The sequence below is a fragment of the Hyperolius riggenbachi genome, chromosome 12 (genome assembly GCF_040937935.1).
Source record: "Hyperolius riggenbachi isolate aHypRig1 chromosome 12, aHypRig1.pri, whole genome shotgun sequence".
NCBI classification, from domain to species: domain Eukaryota; kingdom Metazoa; phylum Chordata; class Amphibia; order Anura; family Hyperoliidae; genus Hyperolius; species Hyperolius riggenbachi.
Window position 1 is genome coordinate 103832080 of NC_090657.1, and position 21412 is coordinate 103853491.

The 21412-nt window shown below is 44.1% G+C and overlaps 1 protein-coding gene across 1 annotated transcript in view; it reads left to right on the plus strand.

The window, feature by feature from the left end:
* The window catches only part of STAC2 (SH3 and cysteine rich domain 2), a 159241-nt gene that overhangs the window by 106109 nt on the left and 31720 nt on the right, over positions 1-21412 (plus strand). Inside the window, exons 2-5 of the mRNA XM_068263345.1 lie at positions 2721-3024; positions 13767-13864; positions 14071-14158; positions 20556-20671. Coding sequence (XP_068119446.1) covers positions 2721-3024; positions 13767-13864; positions 14071-14158; positions 20556-20671 — 606 coding nt within the window. The remainder of the gene's footprint in view (positions 1-2720; positions 3025-13766; positions 13865-14070; positions 14159-20555; positions 20672-21412) is intronic.

Below are 21412 nucleotides of genomic sequence, written 5' to 3' on the forward strand. Positions count from 1 at the left end.
ATCGATTTTCTTAAAAACTATAAGGTCTTTTTGAAACATTTTTTTTCCTCTTGTAGCCACTGGGGGCCCCTACAAGCTCTGGGGCCCTGGGGCAATTGCCCCCTTTGCCTCTATGGTAGCGCCGGCCCTGATTGTAGGACACCTGTACTGATGCTGGATTTTCTCCCAAGGTGGACATGAACATACAAACATTATATCTTTACTGTCTGTTTAATTCAAAAAGTTTTCCCACAAGAATGAATTCCTGGAGGCCACAACTGGTCTTCACACTTGCCTGCTCTTGTTTATGTCTATAGTAGGGCCCTTGGTGGGGATATTTAAAATAAAACCTTCATTAGGTCAGGGACCGACATGATTGGTTCAGCGAGATACATAATGGGTATATAAGAGCTTAAACCTAGGGCATACTGTTACAAGACAACAGTGTTAACAGCTGAGCAGTAAAACCTTAGTGGGGCTCATATTGCATTCTGGGACTTGTAGTAACACTACAGCTGGAAAGCAACAATAACTAACTGTAACAAAAGGAGGAAACCTAAATCCTTACTGTCAGATACCGGGATTTGTACTGCTACCTGCAGGCCGTTAACTTTCCGTGCTTTTTATAAGTCCAATCTGTGCCCTGCTGAAGTCTACATCATTTAGATATGGCCATTCTAGATGAGGTTTTTAAAGCCTGATGTAATCTAGTAGGTATTTCTTGCTATGTGTGAATTGGATAGCTTTGCGTATAATCTATTAAAAGTGTTAAGGTAGCCAAACATCAGGCGACTTGGCTGGCGATCGACCATCTGCATTTGATTATTATAATCGAATCAGATGAAAATTGGTGCTGCCAAGTGCATGCCCGACTGACAATGCAACAATTTTGGGATAAATGGTTGTGTTGGTCGATCGCACATCCTACAAGATGTAGGGCTGACTTGCTCGATTGGGTGTATTGGCGGTAACGGCATGCAATTTCATGACGAGTGACGAACACGACGAAACCCTCGGCGCTGTCCCCACTAATGTTAAAATCTCCCCCCGGTGCCCAGTGCAACTTATACATTACCTGCCTGCAGCCTCCGCTTGCCCTCCACTGTCTCCGGGATTCTTCCGTTCTGCCAAGTTAGGGCGTGCATGTGCGACATTGGACATCACACGGGATGCCATGTTACTAAACAATCACGTGGCGCGCATGTATGGAAAACGGTGGAATCCCGGAGGCAGCGGAGGACAAGCGGATGCTGCAGACAGGGCCGGATTTCTGGCAAGGCCACATAGGCCATGGCCTAGGGCACTAGCAATTTAGGGGCGGCTCAGTGAAGGGCAGTAAAGCTGTTCTATGCAGCCATCCTTATCTAGAAGGACAGCTTTAACATTTGAACTCTCTGTCCTGTACTTCTCATCCCTTCAAGGCATGTAAGCTCTATCCTGAAGGTACTGTACACATCAGCCTAACTCACATGGTGACACAATAAATGGGTCCATCATTAAGAAGATGGCAAACATAACTTAAAAGTTCTTAAGGAAATACAATTTATAATCTATATGCGTATTACTAAATTAGCTATTGTCTGTGAATCCAATGATAGAAAATAAGGAGAATTCTCATTGGGGCACACAGAGATAACAACCATACAGACGGTATAGTTGGCCTAGGGCGGTAAAAAGTACAAATCCGGCCCTGGCTGCAGACAGGTAATGTACGACTTGCACTGGGCACCGGGGGGACATTTAACATTAGGAGAACAGCGGCGGATGCGGTGTCATAAGGCCAATTCCGGATCGATTTCAGAATGAAATCAATCAGGAATCGTCCTGCAGTGTATGAGCAGCTCACAAATCTCTTTCCAATCCTATTCGATCAAAGAAAAATGAGTCTCTTGGTCGACTGCCCATCATCGCTAGATGTATGGCTACCTTTACTGGCTATCACACATATCTCATTGTTTCCCATTAGCTGCACTATCTCCTGCTCACAGAGCCGGGACAAGGTCTTCCAGCACCCAAGGCTGAGACACCAAAGTGCGCCCCTCCATCCCTGCCATCGCAGGCATTACACACTGATTGCTATTAGACTAAGAGGCGCCACAGGGCCCCCAACCTCCCCAACACCTTAATATCTAGTTATCTGGCTTGCAGTCACTGCCATGTATCCCCTTTTCTTATTTCTTTCTGCTTCAAACACAATTAGGAATGACACCTGAATGAATTCTGCGCCCCCTCCTACACTGCGCCCTGAGGCTGGAGCCTCTCCAGCCTATGCCTCGGCCCGGCCCGGCCCTGCCTGCTCATGTTGTTTCCATTTAGTTTAATTAAGATCTACTTTTGCATTGTCCTATATTTTCAGCTCCCTTTTCAAGCTCTTTTCTCTCGTTCATGTGCTGTGTGACATGGTTGATTTTGATGTCTATGCTGATATGCCCTGGGCATCGATCTTGTTCCCTTTTGCCACTTTGCACCCTGATGCCATTCCACAGGGTCTGTCACTTCCCATCTGAGCATTTGCATATCCTAAGTGGCCCTTGACCCTCCTTTGAGGCAAAGAGCCAATGTCACATTGCCTCGCAATACTAATTTGAAACGAGACTAGAAGAACATATCTTCTGTTGATCATTTTGCTTGTCTATTCTTATTGTAGTGCTACACTTCTCAGTTTCATCCTGTCATTGTACATTTTCTTCTGTTAATATGGTAACCTTAACTCTTATTAAAATCTTCTGTTTCCTCCACAGCTACAGCGATTCCGCCGTTCCATCTCATTAAAGACCATTCTTCGAAGCAAGAGTGTTGAGAACTTCTTCCAGAAACCAAACCTTGAAGCAAAGATACCTTCTGATGTCCTCCTCAGCCCACCTATACCAGAACCACCACCTTCTCCTCCGCCTGCCCTGAATGAACCCCCTCCTCTGCCTGACCAATCCCCCCACCACCATCACAAGCCCTTATCTGTGCTGCAACCAGTTCGTACTCACAGCTTCCAGGATCATGTCTTCAAGAAGCAATGCCCCTGCCATCTGTGCCATCAGATCATTGTTGGTAAGTGCCAGGCAAATATTACTCAACTTCTATCAGTAAATCTCACAAGTTAATATTTTTTACTGGGCAATAGTGTTGGGTGCAATGACTTTTAATTTATGATGTGACAGGCAAGCCTGTTAGGCCAGTCAAAGTGCGAGGATCACATCCAATAAAGCCACTGGACAAACCAGGGCTCAGTGCGGGTTCAGCAGAGCGGCGTTTACTTAGAAGGAGCGGGAGTAAGTTAGCAGGGCATGCTATGCTGCACTACCGTGCATAGTGTGCGCATAACTCACGCTTCTCTCATTAAGCTGTGCTGCTTAAGCAGTGCAACTCAATGAATCAACCCCATAGTTTGTGACTGAGATAGTTTAGTTAATAGTCTGTAAAGTGTGCTATTGTTTTAGACAGGTAGTACTAGTAGTAGCAGTAGTAGCAGGGCGGGCCAGTAAAAAAGGGCGCACATGGCTAGTGGACAAAAAGGGCGCCGCCATAGACTGCAATGCAAAATATCGGCTATTGGGCGCCCGGCAGGAAAAAAGGGCGCCCTAGAAATAGCGGTTGCAGGGATCATGTTAACAAAAGTTTTCGTTTACAGAATAAGGTTTATAACAAATATCGTTTACAAGTTCGTTTTGACTTTGTGTTATACTTATTTTTCGTTTTTAAATTTCGCTTATAGGAGCTTTTACTTATTTTCCCGTTTTTTAAAATTTCGCTTAAAGGACTGTAACAAGTAAATTTTCTTTTACACTTATTTTGTCATTTAAAATTCGTTTTCATACGTATAATGCTTAAATATCGTTTTCAGCCTTATTCCATTAGAAATACCACAATAAAAATATTTTGAAAACAAAACGAAAACAAAAGGTAATTCAGCCTTTTTCGCCCTCCAGGGTCATTACCCCATTGAGGATAGCAATGTCGAGGCTGTTGTGGAGCTGGTGTCGCAGCAGCATGGCAATCCCACACAGTCCTCTGCTATAAGTCCTCCTATTAGCAGCAGACCCCCCCCCCACCAAGTGACATCTATCCGAACTGTTCCCAGCTCCCTCAAAGAAACCCCATTGGTTTTCGGCCCAGCCTCAGTGAGTTTGTTGCGTACCGGGCCAGATTTGTACTCTTTACCACCCAAGGCCCCTGTCACCAGTAGAGATGTCGGCGAACGGTTCCCGAACCGTTTGCCGGCGAACATCTCGCCATGTACTACTTCCGGGCCGCTATGACTGCGCTGGCCCGGCGGTGCGCATCCTAGATCGCGCTCCTGTTGCCGGGCACTTTTTGCGCATGTGCGTGACGTCATGACGCGCACCGCCGGCAGTGTTGCCAACTCATCCCTTTAATTACTGACACATCTAAGTTATACAGGTTCTGGGGCTATTTGTACATAATCAGTGCCTTAGCTGCATCTACCTAGCCACAAAACCTGTATAATTCATATGTGTCAATAATTAAAGGGATGAGTTGGCAACACTGACCGCCAGGCCAGCACAGTCGTACTACTCCGGGTCATAGCAACCCAGAAGTAGTACAGTCCCCACAGAGATTCGCCCGCGAACAGTTTGGGCTATCTCTAGTCACCAGCTGCCCCCCTCCAGTATAGGTAGCGAAATGACCCCTCCCCCTTCCCTCTAGTATAGGTAGCCTGTTGACACCCCCCCCCCCGTATAGGTAGCCAGATGACCCCTCCCCCCTTTCCCTCTAGTATGGTTAGCTAGATGACTCCCTTAATCCCTCATTTTCCCATCCCCCTTTCAGTATAGGTAGCCAGCTCACCTTCACACTGCAGCAGCCATCAGTGTCACTCATTGCTTGTCTCAAGTGCAGAAGTTTCCTCTTCCTTTCCGTCTCCAATGCTGCCCAAGTCCGTAGCCACCAGCCCCAATGCAAACAAGCACAGAGAGCAAGGTGGCTGCTGCACCGGCGGCTAGCAGCAGAGTACTGCGGTTAGACGCTTGCCGGATCTCCCTGCATTGCAGCATTTGCAAGCTTGCGCCTGATGCTTTTGTGCTCTTGCTCCTGTGGTGCCCTAGGCCATGGCCTAGGTTGCCTTTCCCTAAATCCGGCCCTGGTTGTGGGTAGCTTTGGAGGCTTTGGCGGCTGCAGAGCTGTTCCTGGGGCCTGATGGGCAGGTTGTGGATCTGCATGAGGATGACAAGCTCACTGCACATTCTCCTCTGTCTGGTCTCTGTAGGAGAAGGAGGTGATGATGACAGCTGCAGCAGAATCCCACCTGTTGCACGTTGGTAACAAAACCCATGTGAGGAAGGGGAGGGCAGGTGGCAGTTTGTCACAATTTGCAGTGGTTTGTAATGTTGCAGTAGTAGAGGTCCTGGGGTCAGAGTAGGAAGTGAGTGATGAAGTTGCTGACCCTGTTTTTTTCCAAATGTCTCTGATGTCAACTCAGACAAGGCAAATGAGCAAAGACGGCAGAGGGTGGGGCAGCACATCATGGAGTCCAGTTGCAGGGCCTCCTATAGAAATTTCTATGTGTGGCTACTACAGTTAATGCGAGTGGAAGGAGAGGCAAGGTGGAGGGGGGCTTAGCGGTTGCCACGTGGAACACAAGTTTGAAGGGGGCCCCACCCTCTAACCCCCCTCGCCTCGACAACAACAACTTTAACAATCCCGGACCTGCTCTGGAGGCAGAAATTTAATAACATTGCTGTGCATATGGGGCCTGTTCACCAGGCCCCAGTCACACTTGGGCCCCAAACACCTCTCCTCCCTGTGAGGGATTGACAGCAGCCCTGTCTCCAGGCACTGCTGATTGGTTATTCAGTGCCTACCTACATCCCAGATTTAATATTGCTACCCACAAACTGACCAATGACTGTGCTCCTGACCAAGTACAGTAAGGGAACTTAAAGTACATGAACCTAGTAGCAGTGTAATTCAGAGACAGTGGACCTGCCCAGAAAAACTTTGCATGATGACCTCACAATCTTTTGGGATCACTTCATGTGATATATACAGGGCCGGCCCGCTCATGAGGCTGGGTGAAACGTCTGCCTCAGGCGGCAAACTTCTAGGGGTGGCACCCGCCCGTCCGTGGGTGCGGGGGGGCCGGCAACCGAGCCGGAGGGGTAGCGGGCAGGATGGGGGTATTTTTTTTTATAAATTTGCCTCAGGCGGCAAAAAGTCTAGGGCCGGCCCTGGATATATACCAACGAGCTTTTTAGCTGTGTAGCAAACAGGTGTCCTTTAGAGAGTAGTGAGGGAAAAAGTCAAAGCTATAATAACTACAGTACGAGGTGGAGTTGTACAGAAAATTGTAGACTGCTACAGATGAGGTTACCCTTGACGGGGGCATTTATACTCGCATTACATTTTCAGAATTAAAGTTTCAGGCTTGTGCTTGTAGCTTTACTCTGAAAGCACTCCTCTGTATTTTCACGGTAGTCAAGCGAACATGTGTCAGAATAGAAATGGCAGAGACTCAGTTGACCGAACCAGGAAATTTGGGTGTGAGCAGCAATCTGGAAAAAAGCGCTTTGCCAGAGAAAGTAATGGGAAAAGCTGCAATTACCTTTTCGTGCCCACTATCTATAGCCACAATTGGCATGGCAGGTAGCTCCAGCGCCCCCTTTTTTATTTGGTATTGGTACTGTGTGTGTGTGTGTGGGGGGGGGGGAATATAAGGGTTAAAGCGGACCTGAACTCAGAACTTTCTCTCTGCTCTAAAAGATAAGCAACGTAATAATAACAACCTTTATAGTAAAACATTTTCTTGTTACATAATAACCTTTGAAGAAAAACATTTCCTTGTAACCGATAATAGGACTCCTACTGAAATTCTGCAGAGTGGTTGCTTCCTGATTTGCTGGGAGCACGGAAAGGGTAACCTCCTGTGTTTGCATATGAGCTCAGAATTCAGGAGCTAGTTCAAATTACCCTAGCTCATTACATGCTTAAAAGGGAGAATTAGACAGGCAGTTCTCTATTAACACATACAGGGTGGGACACAGGGTTGATTTGTCTGTGTTCTCCTTGTCTCCTGTAAAAGTTCAGGTCCACTTTAAAGGTAATTATAATGATATTCTACTGGCAGCAATCCCCTGTGCCCTGTTATCGCAGGGGGCTTTTTCAACATGTACACCAGTAGACAGCTTGTTCCTTTAAATAGAACCAGAGACGAAGCACCCTCATGTATTTTTACCATATATATCAATGGGAACATGACAGTAAACACCTACCCTGCTCCCTGTTTCATTCTTCTCTGTTAAATCTGCCTGTTATCAGCCTTGATAAGAATCCTCGACTGAGCATTCAGTCTACCTTTGCCCAGAATGATTATAGCCGAGTCAGTCTTCTGTGGTGTCTTTTCAAGCCCAAGTCTGCCCCCTTGTGGCTCTGATTTCCTGCTATTTATCCTCGACGCAGCAAAGCAGAGCCACAAGGGGGCAGGCTTGAGCTTGAAAAGACATCACAGAAGAATGACTCAGCTATAATCATTGCGGGCAAAGCTAGACTGAATGCTCAGTCGGGGATTCTTATCAGGGCTGATAACAGGAAGGTTTAGCAGAGAAGAATGAAACAGAGCAGGGTAGGTGTTTACTGTCATGTTCCCATTGATATCTATGTTAAAATACATGAGGGTGCTTCGTCTCTGGTTCACTGTAAGTGAGTGGCTTCGCATGCAATGTTTATCCAATTAAGTGCTGTATAATTTTAAAACGTTACCCATCTGAGCAGCACATCTTGCATAGTCTGACCAGTGCAATGACATCATGTATTAGACAGAGCTTGAATGTGTCACATTTCAGATGGCTTTCCTGGCTCTTCTAGACATTTGAGAATTTGTCTGGGATGCTATCTCAGTGGACGGAAATATCCTATTCCAGATAATAAGCCACTTAGGCTGAATGGACTTGACAAACCACATTCTTCCAGATTATGTAACTCCTCACTAGTGCTTGTTCTCAAAGAACATATAATGAGAACTCCTATAATAAGGCTACAGCATGTTTGAAAACTTCTTGTAGAGGAATGTGACAGCAGTGGGCAGATGCTGCAGACTGGTGCAGGAAACCTCTGCATGGACACACTCCAGACTCTGATCATATCTTCAGACCAGGTATCACTTCAGGTTGGCTATTTAGCACCTATGGTTTTGCCAAAAACATTTAGGTGCCCTCAATTAAAAAGGAACTGTAGCAAAAAGGGGGAAGAAAAACAGAAATCAATACATTGTAAAGTGAGAAGTTAAAAAATAGAAGAGAGATCAAGAAATGATTGATATTCGCCGTGTAATTTGTTCATGTTGTTTGATCCACAATCAGCCTGCATGTAATCATATTTACTACTGGCAGACAAACAAAAACTGCCAACTGCCATTGTCTATAACCACACCTTTAAACAATGCTATAGGCTAAAAAAATTTTTTTCTAATATAGATATACATGTACAGAGGGAGATACTGGTTGCTTGGAAGGTATTATTTCCCACAATGCAACAAGGCCACCACAGACAGGAAACTGTCAGGACCTAGGTGCTGACATCACACTGTGGGAGGGGTTTCACCACAATATCAGCCGTACACAGCCCCCTAATGATCTATTTGAGAAAAGGTAAAGATTTCTCAAGGTAAAATGGGTATCAGCTACTAACTGGGATGAAGTTCAATTCTTGGTTACAGTTTCTCTATAAAGCATACCTCTTTAGTAAAACCGTACTAAAAAGGATTCCATTGTTTGAGACAGAACTTACCTGTATTACACAAAAATCAAACCATTTCTATTTGTTTACCACTTTTTCCTATATAGAATACACAAGTTAGTGCAATCAAGTTCAATACCACTCTTGTTGTAAAATTGACATTAGAGATAGGTACCGTGCAAGTGTCTTATTTTAATGTTTTTTAAAAATTATGTTTTCATGTAAATTTGCTGTAAGATTAGACTATCCGTAACGGACAGTAATCTCAAACACCAAAAACCCGGAGCAGGATCTATGACGAGCAGAGCCGGGACAAGGTCCTCCAGCACCCAAGGCTGAGACACCAAAGTGCGCCCCTCCATCCCTCCCACCCCAGCCATCACACACTGATTGCTATTAGACTAATAGGTGCCCCAGGGCCCCCAACCTCCCCAACACCTTATTCTCTAGGTATCTGCCTTGCAGTCACTGTCATGTATCCCCTTTTCTCATTTCTTTCTGCTTCAAACACAATTGGGAATGACAGCTGAATGAATTATGCGCCCCCTCCTACACTGCGCCCTGAGGCTGGAGCCTCTCCAGCCTCTGCCTCGGCCCAGCCCTGATGACGAGCCCCCAACTTCGTATACACCTTCAGTTTTGATTAGCCAATTTTACACAATCTGTTCATAGTATTCACAATCTGTTAACCCTCATATTACTTGAAGGTGGTAAAATTGGTCAGTGATTGGCTAATCAAAATTGAAGGTGTGTATCTGGCTATGGGCTCGGTTCACAATAAGCTGGATCACAAACCGCCCATTCAGATCAGCCAGTGCAGAGTCCGCTCTGGTTGTGTTTTGTGTCCTGTTCAGAGCAGATTGCATTTCCACCACAGGCTTCTGTGGGAAACACAATCGCTATCTGGAAAAATCATACAGGATGGATTTTTGCATTGGTGTTACCTCAATGGATCTGTTGAGGACTGATAAGCCATGACTGTAGCTGAAAGTAGAAAAGGGAAAAATAGACACAAGGAGCAGATTGTAGAAGAAGAAGAAAAGAAGGATACCCGATAAAAGTGAATAAAAGTAAGAAAAAGTATAGAAAATCCAGATAGCTTATTGCTCTATACAAGGGGTGTCAAACTCAAATACAAAGTGGGCCGAAATTTGACACTGGGACCAAGTTGCGGGCCAACCGCAATGTCTAGTAGGGATGATCACAGATATGCAAATTGTTCAGAGTTGATGCAAATTTATGCAAATTTTTATTCAAATATATGCATCTTGAAAATGGACCGGTTTAAACCTGGGTTTAAAATGATTGGTTCATTTTCAAACTGCATACATTTGCATAAAAATGTGCATAATTTTGGAACAATTTGCATCTCATTGATCATCCCTAATGTCTAGTGGCCAACTCCCTCCCTCATAGAGTTCCCGGGTGTCTAATGGCCCTCTCTCCACTACACAGTTCCCTGGTGTCTACTGCCCCCCCCTCCCTAACACGGTCCCTCAGGGCTGTGGAGTCGGTGTTGGAGCAATTTTGGGTACTTGGAGTTGGAGTTGGTGGTTTCATAAACTGAGGAGTCGGGAGTCTGAGTCGGATGATTTTTGTACCAACTCCACAGCATTGGTAAGTATTAGACTAAGGAGTCGGAGCAATTTTGGGCACCTGGAGTTGGAGTTGGGAGTCGAAGGTTTGATAAACTGAGGAGTCGACTCCACAGCCCTGCTGTCCCCTGGTGTCTAGTGGCCCCTTCCCCTATATTGTCCCCTGGTGTCTAGTGGCTCCCCTATAAAGTTTCCTGGTGTCTAGTAGCTACCCATACTGTCCCCTGGTGTCTAGTGGCCCACCTCCCTCCCTCACAAAATAGACAGAAAGTTAATTTGGCCCAGTTCGAAGCTGCATACAATTTGCATGCATATATGAATAGCTTGCATCTCATTGACCATATGTACCCAACAAGCTGGAAGCTGAATTGGAAAGATAGTTATTAAATATTATTAAACTGCTAAATGACTTTTGAAGCACTGATCTATAAATAAAGTTGCATATCACTTTAACTAAAATGAAAATAATTAGGCTGTATAAGCACTATGCACCAGCGGTTCTGAACAAGTTGCCCAAAGCGGTGCAAGAGAATTATTTGCATGACTCCACTTACTGTCTATAAACGAGCATAAAATGTCTTGTTTTTTGGATTTGTGATGGAACTGAACTTATTTTATGAAGACACTGCTGTATTTATTGCTTAATGGTCCAGTAACGTTCCTGAGATCCAGCAGTCTGACGACTTTCCACAATAAAATCTATACCTTTGTATACACACACACTCACGTCATTGCTCCGCATTACAGCTGTGTTCCTTGGCTCATACCTAGATTACCGATTTTTTTTTTTCATTCTGGGGAAATGTGGGACACAGGTGTGAAATCTTATCTAGGGCTTCAAATGGCACATCCGACACCTTGGTGACAAGCTATCTGACGGGAGAGGCCTGAAATGCTGTTAAGTAATCTAGCTAGGCAATAGGAAATGTCAGCAGGACACAGGGTCGCAAAGACACTGGAGAGAGATGCAGAAAAACAGAAATAACCATTCCAAATCCAGCTGGGCTTTCAAAGGTGAGAATGGCAACTAGGAATAATTAGAACACAGAGCAAATCACAAAGACTTTATAGAGATTAGAAAGTTTATCCAGGTACTAGCGTACATCATGCCATCGCTGTTAGGATCCTATAGTCCATATGACACGCCAGAAACCTGGAGCTTTGTCATTCTGAGGATCTGAGAACAAAGCCCGAGGTAACAACATGTGCACGGCTTTCTACTGATACTGAACAATATCTCCTATTCAGCTACAACAACAGATACACTTCAAAGAACATCTGCAACAATACCAGGCAGGAACACTTGGGGCTCCAGGGTTTGTGAACTGCAATTGTTCCCAGCTACCATTCCATGCATACAGTTTTCAAGATTGCTTTTACAGTTGATCTAAGTGCCAGTTTAACATTTCAAGGCCTACAGTAAAGTCAATCTGCTTCTAAGCACTTCCATTCCTACTGACAGAAGTATGTCATCTGGGGAGTTTTGAATTTCGGGTGGAAGAGCGTAAGTGGGAGATGTATTGTGAGTTGAATTTTAAAAAAGTTGGAGACCATATAATAATAATAATATTCCTAGATCTTGTATACTGTGGAGACAGATACATCTGAAAAGACATCGGGTGGCACGGCGGTTACAGTTGTCTAGCACGCTCACTTGCCAACACTAGAGTCCCATGTCTAAATTTAATCTTGGAATCCTTCTGTGTAGACATTTTTTATGTGTTCCTTGTGTTTAAATGGGCTTCCACCAGGCGACTCAATTTTCTTCCATGTCCCACAAACATACTGGCAAGTTAATGGTAGTTCCTTACCTTATCATAAATACACGTAATACAAGTAATTATGTAAAAAGCGTAATCATAATACAAGCAATCAATCAGACTCACTTACCCATCTTTATCTCTGCAGAAAAAAGCAGAAATTGTTGATCAGCACCCAGATATGGCAGATGCAGGGAGTTCAGAGTTGTTGCTAAGAGTTACCGTGCGTTAACTGCCCTGCAAGTCCACAATTATCAGAAATTCAGAAAGAAAAAGGCAGGTACCAGTAAGAGCAACAGAACATCTTCTGTTTATTGTGCAGAAAGTGTATAGAGGAGGCTCCCACCAGAGCAGGTTGCGCTCCCCCTCACCTTACAGCCGTTTCTTGGGCATTGCCCATGGGGCAGTAGCAGTATTGGGAGAGGCCTCTCCAGATACTGCTACCACCTGATTAACATCACCTCTAATGATGTGGGCAATGCCCAAGAAATGGCTGCAAGGTGGGGGAGTGTAACCTGCTCTGGGGGTCTCCTCTATACACTCTCTGCATAATAAACAGAAGACATTATGTGGCTCTTACCAGTGCCTGCCACTTTCTTTCTTTATGTGCGACCATCTTTATCTCTTCTCCCCTTCATAACTAATTTTCCACGTTTCCATCCCTTTTATTTACTGTACACTATGTTCACCCATATCCTTAACTGTAAGCTCAGTTGGGAAGGGTCATGTTATCCTTCAGTGTATGGTGCCTATACATTACTCAATTTGCGCCTTTGATATCCAGCCATTTTAATCATAATGATTGAATATGTCAGAGATGCCGCAATGTGGCAAACAGATTGTTGATTGATCCTGCATGCTGAAAAGAACTCAGTTAGGTGCACAACGGAAGCTGCATTTGATTTCCCACTGACTAACAGGACCCCCTGGTTAGTTCCCCACATCTATAACATGTACCGCCTGGGTCCGTGGTGTTGCAGGCTCACCTGTCCATTGGCACACCTCCTCCTATGTCCTTTGTATTACACAATGTGACCATAGAGAAAGAACCGGGACACAGGAGGAAGTGCGCCAATAGACAGGTGAGTATCCAACTCACCATGGGCACAAGAGGTACACAATACATAGGTGAAACCTGAGGTGCCCGGCAGCCAGAGGCAACAGCACAGATTTCATGCTTCTATGGGAAATCTGTTTGCACGACACTGGCATCATGCTTCTCTCTATGCAAAATCACTTTTTGAACAGCTTGGTAAATTCACTCAGTTTCCTGAAAAGTAAATAGAAGCTATAGCTGCTAAGAAACTGTGAGGCAAGACTTCTAATAAGGTTTTACTGCTGTAAAAATCAAAGGGTTAATGCTTCTCTTTTTTCTCTATTTCAGCTTAATAAGGCAAAAGTGTGGATTGTAAACCGCAAACCTTGACAGTCTGGTGCAGTCTTAAACTTAAAAATATATGCGACTCATTCCTTTGTTACAAATGTTTTGTTTGCCATTGGTACTACAGACAGAAATAATTATCTCATATGTTTATTTTCAGTTCAGGTTCACTTTAAGAACCAAGGGTTTAGAACACAGCGACTAGATAAAGGTGTTTCCTATAAGTATTATTCAACATTATCTATACAATAGAAGTGGTCCTGACTTATATTATTATGATATTACATTAGGGTATTCCTCTTGTCTTCCTGTGTTTTGCCTAGTATGATACCAGCTATATATAACCATTCTCTCCCCAACATCCAGGTAACTCCAAGCAGGGTCTGCGCTGTAAGATGTGTAAGATTGGCGTTCACCTGTGGTGCTCAGAGGAAGTGTCACACCAGCAGTGTATGGGGAAAATGGTAAGATACTGTTATACTGTAATTCTGCCTTTTCCACTTCATTTACCCCTGAGCCCTCTCTTCATTCTATATTAATGTTCATTGTTCAGTCATTTCTGTTGTCTTGCTTCATTTCTACCACACTCCTTTCAGAATGTACCCTTTATATATGTATCTATGATGTTACTGATAATCAGATCCCTTTTTATTATACTTCTCCATTGTAGTCTACGTCTTTCCGGCGTAATTTCAGCTCTCCTCTGCTGATCCACGAGCAGCCTCTTTCCAGCCCTAAGGAGTCTCCTCCTGTACCTGGTAAGTAATTACCAGATCATTTTTATTATTATACTGACTTACTAGTCTCAACTTTCTGTAGCTGGACACTGAATTGTTGCTTAAATCCTCATCTACACGGTACAATTTTCCATCAAATAGACAGATCTATAAGATGGATCTAATAATAAATTGCATCGTGTGTGGATGTCCAAATTGTTTCAGATCAATTTTGCGATAGATTTTGCTTGATAAGTACACAAAATCTATTGCAAAATATAACGCAATGCGATTGGACCAGTTGAAAATTATCTAATAGGTCCAATCTGACAGAAAATTGAACCGTGTACACGAGGCCTTGGAAATCTCTAGTGACAAATGCAGAGGAAATCCCTAAAAAAGACAAGCAGAATGTGGAGGCTAATTAATTGGTAAATAAATGGGGGGGGGGGGGGGTGTTACAATCTCGACTCCCCCTCACCACCCTCCCCCTCCCCCCCTCCAACTCAGACTTCAGTTCTCCTACATTATTTCTGTTTGCCACACCCATTGCCAGATCATCTACAAGGCATCCACAAGACAACCCAGGCAGGTGTCTAGGGCCTTGAGAGAGAACTAAGGCCTGGTTGATGCTAGCCCCTTCCAGATGCTACCAAACAGAACAGGTGGCTATCAGTAGTGGGCCAAAGTTGCTTTCTTGCCTAGGGCCCTATTTCACCTTTTCAGAGGACATTTTTTTAACAGTTGGTGTACAGACATACTGACCGGCTTTCTGGCAGGCAGGAAGCTCTGTTCTATGGAGAGAGGAGGCATGGGACGTCCTGAAGATGTCTACTATATTACTATATCTTCAATAGCAGTTCCTGCGAGAACAATACAGTTCTGTCATCAATGGCTCAGTCAGCACAATGCATCAATAACCACCTCACCTGTACACACTAGATTTGCACCCGAGATGCTTAGGAAGAAATGTTTTGTCTGAGAAAAGTAGAAAGTGTGTCTGGAGCTTATCGGAACTCCCAAGAAGCTGAGGATCACAGTATGCAAACTGCAAATATTGACCAACTCCAGCGACTCTACCTATTAAAGACCATGATTGTGGGAGCAGTGACACTGTATATTGGCATTAGCGGTGTGTTGTGCACGCCGCACCGCCAAAAACAGGCCTTCAAAAAAAACGTTAGAACACGGTGTTCTCTGTCTGGCAATCAGCAAAGCAGGAATTGATGCGCCCTTTTGGTCACTTCCTGCTCCGGGTATGCAGAAGTGCACAGAAGCATATTGTAAAAATACACTTCTGCGCATGCGTATCGGGACGCCAACTTTAAAAAAACCACGTGACATGACTTTCAGGCCGACGCAGATCGCCTCGGGTCCCACACGGTAACGTAGTTCTGCGCTAGCGTTAAATTGGACACTTGCAGCACAACATTCCGTACCGTGAGAAGTATGAACTTCCTCATAGGGTGTCATTAGGCTGCGATAACAGTGTGGCAATGTGCCGCACCGCGCCAGTATGAAAGAGCCTTTAGGAGGTGGAGTCTGCAAAAGCTCCTTGTTAATATCCAAGTAGAAGTTCCTGTCAGGTACACAAGCAGTGAAAGCCCTAAACTAGGGTAAATTCTTGACTTTAGATATTTTTCAATTGAAGCAAAAGTCTCTCTACTAGAATGAGATTCAGTAAAGCCATAGATTATGCATGTGAACTGTTTCTGAGGCTGGGGTCCTGTGGTGCCGACTCCCTTTCACTGCGAAAGAGTGTCTCAGTATTTGAGAGTATCAGCACTAGGGACAATCAATGAGATGCAAATAATTCCAAGCTGGTGTGGCATTATGCAAATTGTGAGCAAATTTATGTAGCTTGGAAATGGACCAATGAAATTTCACCTTTGATTGGTATATTTTTAAATCTGCATACATTTGCATATTTTTGAATAGTCATCAATTCTGAATTATTTGACCATCACTGTATTTTAAATTTTACTTTATGGTATGTGAAATACTGTGTGTGTAAGGCTACGTTTCCACTGTAGCATTACATTTTTGCCTGCAAAAAATCGTATAAGATTTTTCTGATCGGTGAAAATTTGCATGTAAATTTGTACGCATTTTTATGCGAATTTTCGTACATGAAAATTTGCATTAGTTAAATATACATAATCTGCCTAGTAACAGCTTAGTCATGACTGCTGACAACTTCCTGTAACCATGGATGTAATGCAAATTTTCGTGCAAATAACGTGAAAATTTGCATTGTCTATACAAAGCATTGTACGCGAATTGTACGCGATGTCTGAAAATATGATGCAGTGTGTGGAAAAGGCTGCATTGACTAACATTAATTTTTAAATCTATGCAAATTTTCTGAGCAAAAACAACTGACACAAAACGCACAAATGGAAACATAGCCTTAATTAGGAAGCAGAACTTGCTTCAGTTCCTGCTTTTTTTTTTTTTTTGCGGAAAAATTCAGGCATTTGACAGCAGACAGTCCTGTGAGGAAGGCTCACTGACTGCTGCACCTCTGAAAACACCACATGACCAGCTGGATAGCTTTTGTAAACATTGGGGGAGAAAATCAGAATCAAATTATTTGGCCAAGTAAGTTTGCACTTACAAGGAACTTGACTTAGCAGTTGCTAAATGGACACAGACAAAATAATGAGAGACAGTATAGATATTACAAGTCAAGGACCGTATGTAAGTTATAGTGGCAGCCCACCAACGAAGGGATGCGATCGCGCCGGGGTTGCTGTGAATACGTCACTTCCGTTGCATTGCGTCAGTCTGAAAGGCCCCATAGACTTACAGTAGCGTAGTGTTGGTCTGAGATAAAACAGGCCAATGCACCACAATGAGCCTATAGCAGTGATGGCTAACCTTGGCACTCCAGCTGTGACAAAACTACTAATCCCATCATGCCTCTGCCTCCCTGAGTTATGCTTAGAGCTGTCAGAGTATTGCAATGCCTCATGGGACTTGTAGTTCCATCACAGCTGGAGTGCCAAGGTTAGCCATCACTGGCCTATAGGCACAAATGTCCCGGCACCATAGACTTCGCCCTCCATAAACCTACAACCTCCCGCCAAACCGCACTGCAAGTCTGCTGGCTGTCCCAGCTGTCACTTCTCCCTTACCTGTCATAGGTAGCTACAGGCCCCTTAATATTTAGTTACCCTCAAATATTAAGTTGCCCCTGACTTAAAGGAGATCTTGTCGGTGGAATGCTGAGTGCGGGGTGAGTAACCTCTCATTTACGCTCCACTCAGGAGTCTTTACACGGAAGCAGGGGCGTAGCTAGACTTAACAGGGCCCTCTGTGCAAAAATTATAGCAAGGGGCCCCCTGCGGGTTAGGGGACTGGGAGCCGGCAAATGGCAGCAGAGAGTGTTATCTTGCGAAGCAGCGTCTGGAAGCAGGAAAAAAAGCACATATGCTACCGCTACTCTGCATGGTGGGAAGAGGTGGCGGGGACAGTTTGAGTGAGCAAACGGCGAGGTGTTTTTGCTAATTGGCCGCACTTGCAGTTAAGGAGGAGGGGGAGAGGCCCCCAAGCCTTCGGGCCCCCTGCGTTGGCAGGGATCATAGAGGTAATTGTTATGCTGATTTAGGGAAGGAGGAAGGGAGGCACTCGAGTAGCAGAGTGAGCCGCCATTCTAACATCAGGCGCCTTTAGGCACATGCCTACAGTGCATTATGTAAATACAGCCCTGACTGCATTCAAAAGATCAGTATAGCGACAAATCAATTCATCAGGCCTATTTGTATACAAAATGACAATGCAGGCCCCTGTATTCCTGTCAGTTGAGATTTCTGGAATGACTGTGCCTAGAGTGTGTTTCAAACCAAAATTAATGCCCCAAGATGTAACGGATTTGTTAGTGAAGCATGTTACCCAGAGAGCTCATTGTGACCCAGAACCACTAGGAGAGTATAAAGGGCTAAATCGAAAATCCCTCTTACTGAAAAGTGATGCTAAATAAAAATTTGCCTTTATAAAACAGAAGGTATTTGCAAATATTCAGTTTTTAAGTGGACCGAAGGTATAAATAAACTGATTATAAATAAACAATTGTATTTATCCTCCTACTCCTAAAAATGACTTCTTTTTTTTTTAGATATTTCATGGTTTTATTTTATATTTTAAAAATTACAATCAATATTAAATGTTTTGTTGCCTCTGCTCAGTGTCAGCCTAATAAGTGCCCTAGAGTTAGAAAAAGGTAAATAGTTCATGTATTTTATCTCCCTCTGCTCTCAGAAGTCGTATTCTGCCAGGAAAACTTATGGGTGTAATTTGCTGATCAGTGATGTTTGCTATATTCCCCACAAGGTGCCGACAAGACAGAAGCTGTCACTTCCATGTCTAAAAATGAACTCTTTCAGGCAGCAAAATAAAACAAGTAAAACAGCCTGGTTATTAATATGTGTTTGCACCTTACATACACATTTATCTCATCATGTCACATGTTGCCTCGAGAACACTTTAAGGGGAAACTGGAGCAAGAAGTATATGGAGGCTACCATATGTATTTCCTTTTAAACAATACCAGTTTCCTGGCAGCCCTGCTGATCTGTTAGGCTGCAGTAGTGTCTGAATAACACAAGAAACACGCATTCAGCTAATCTAGTCAAATTTCACAAAAATGTCAAAAACACCTGATCTGCTGCATGCTCGTTCATGGTCAATGGCTAAAACGATTAGAGGCAGAGGACCCGCAGGATAGCCAGGCATCTGGTATTGCTTAAAAGGAAATACATGTGCCAGCCTCCATATCCTTCTCACTTCAGGTGTCCTTTAAGAGAGCAAGTGTTTTTTCCCATGATGCATCGCTCCCGAATATTAAAATCATCTCTTTACGCTCCTGAAAGCCAGGCACACATGCAGAACCTGTAATGTATAGCGAGCCTATAGCTTATACATTTTACAGAGCCACACCTGTTTTGGAGTTTCTGGCCCTTATCATTGCTTGGATAGAGCCATAAACCCATGCCATGCACTGAGGAGGACCCGTCTGAAACAGGATACATATGCATGTTGGATAAATGTGCCTCTGTAAAATGTATAAGCTTTAGGCTCCCTATACACCAGCGGTTCTGGATGTAAGCCTGGCTTTCAGGGCAGGGAAAAGAGAAGCCGCATATTCAGGAGTCCTGCATCATGGAAAACCACACTTGCTTACTCAAAGCTGAATTATAGTAAATACCTTCTGCTTTATCAAGGCAAGATTATATTTAGTAAAGCATGGTCACTGTTTCATACAAGAGTTGTCTGTGTCATACTCTCACTATGAAGCACATTATTGCACTGCTGCTGGTTGCTTTGAATGAGCTGCTGAAACTACCATTGTTTATGCAGACAATTGCAGCATAACTGTGAAAGGTTATTTTTGGTAGAAACATCCTGAGATGATGCACTATGTGCTGGAGGCCTTTTCCATGGTGGGATGGAGGGTGTTCACATTGTGGAGAACAGAGAACATTGGCCTCGATTCATCATTGCACAGATGTCCTTGCACCTTAGACTTCCCCCTTCATGAACCTACAAACCCCCCACAGAACTGGACCACAAGTGTGTTGGCTGTCCTCCCTTAATCGTCATAGGTAGCTACAGGTGTCCCTTAATATTGAGGGCACTCCTGGCTACCTAATACTAAGTAGCTAGAGGTGCTTCCAAGTATTAGGTAGGTGAGTAACCTCTCACTTACACTTTCATCAGGACTCTGTATAGGGATGGGGAGGGAGTCGTTCAGGGAAGGGAGTGAGCCGCCTTTCCATCGTCAGGCGCCTGTAGGCATTTGCCTACAGTGCCTTATGGTAAATCCGGCCCTGGGTGCCACAAAACCTTTCACGGACATCCACAGTATGAGAGGTGTAAGCAGAGGAAGGAAAAAGTGTGTCAATGGTTGCCACTATTCAAATCATATAAAGTGATCAATATCAGGATAGCACCATTAAAAAGCTAATACTGTGGTTGATGGAGGGCCCCTAGAAGATCCCTCTGGGCCAAGGCCCCGGTACAATCACAACCTCTGCATCTCCTATTGCTACGCCACTATTCGTGATGCCTATTACCACTGGCAGCTAGCAAAGAAAAGGATAGGTGTGTTGTGATTTGCATAATTCACCTGTGATTGTTTAACACCGTACCTTAGTGGATATGTCAAAATCAATTGGTATTCTATGCATTTATTCTTCCAGTTAGTAGATGACCCAAGGGTGTAGCCACTATAACCTTTCCTCATTACCCATAAAGCACAAGAGATATGCCAGGCTATCTGCATACAGTGTCCTTGTAGGGGTGCGTTGTCTGAGCGACGTCACAGCGTTGTCTGTTATGCAGATGTAGTTGTTATTCTATGCATGTACAGATTTCACACTTCTCTTATTAAGAACATCTCTGTTTCTGCAAAGACCTGCCTCACCATCTCTTTCTCTAGCTGCTCCTAGAAACAGGGTTGATCCTATATACGAGACATTGCGCTATGGAACGTCACTAGCTCATCTGAATCGTTCAACATGTAGCAGCGTGTCAGAATCCCCCACACGCAGCTTGGTAAGTGTACAGCGTGGCACTTGTATGCTTTTTGTACCGTAGTGCATGAACTATAGAGAGAGCAGTGGGTACATAGTTCAAGTCAAACATACTATCATAACTACTCAGTGGATGGGGTGTCGGGACACCCTTTGAACTCGGCCCACAGCGTAAAGGGGGGGGGATGGGGGGATTTGACGAAGCACAATGAGGGTAAAGAAGCGCCCAGGAGTTTATAAAACTGAGTTAAAAACAGTAAAAATGATGAATTAGGTGGCTTACCTCAATAAGGACATTCCCATAGTAAGAAAAAGAGAATTTTATTTTTGCACAGGCAATGCATTTCACGGGTCTAAGCCCGCTTCCTCAGGCCAATAAGAGTGCCAGATTATGTAGAGCCAGTATGCATGGAGCGCTTCTCTTTACTATCATAACTATTGCTTCTTTACTACACTGGCAATAGCTGCTTAGTACACAGTATTTATAAGTGACTATCAGCTTAAAGTACACCTGGACTGAGAGGGATATGGAGGCTGCCATATTTATTTCCTTTTAAACAATACCAGTTGCCTGGCAGTCCTGTTTCCCTTTTTAGCTGTAGTGGTGTCTGAAAGTCGCACACCTGAAACAAGCTATTTAAGATGAAAAATGATCTCCTGGGAGAAAACTCTGGAAAAATGTTAAATTAGTAAGAGCGAGAGATAGTAACCTTCTGAACTTTTCAGCACTATCCTGTTATCAGGAGTGTTTGATCAGTCATAT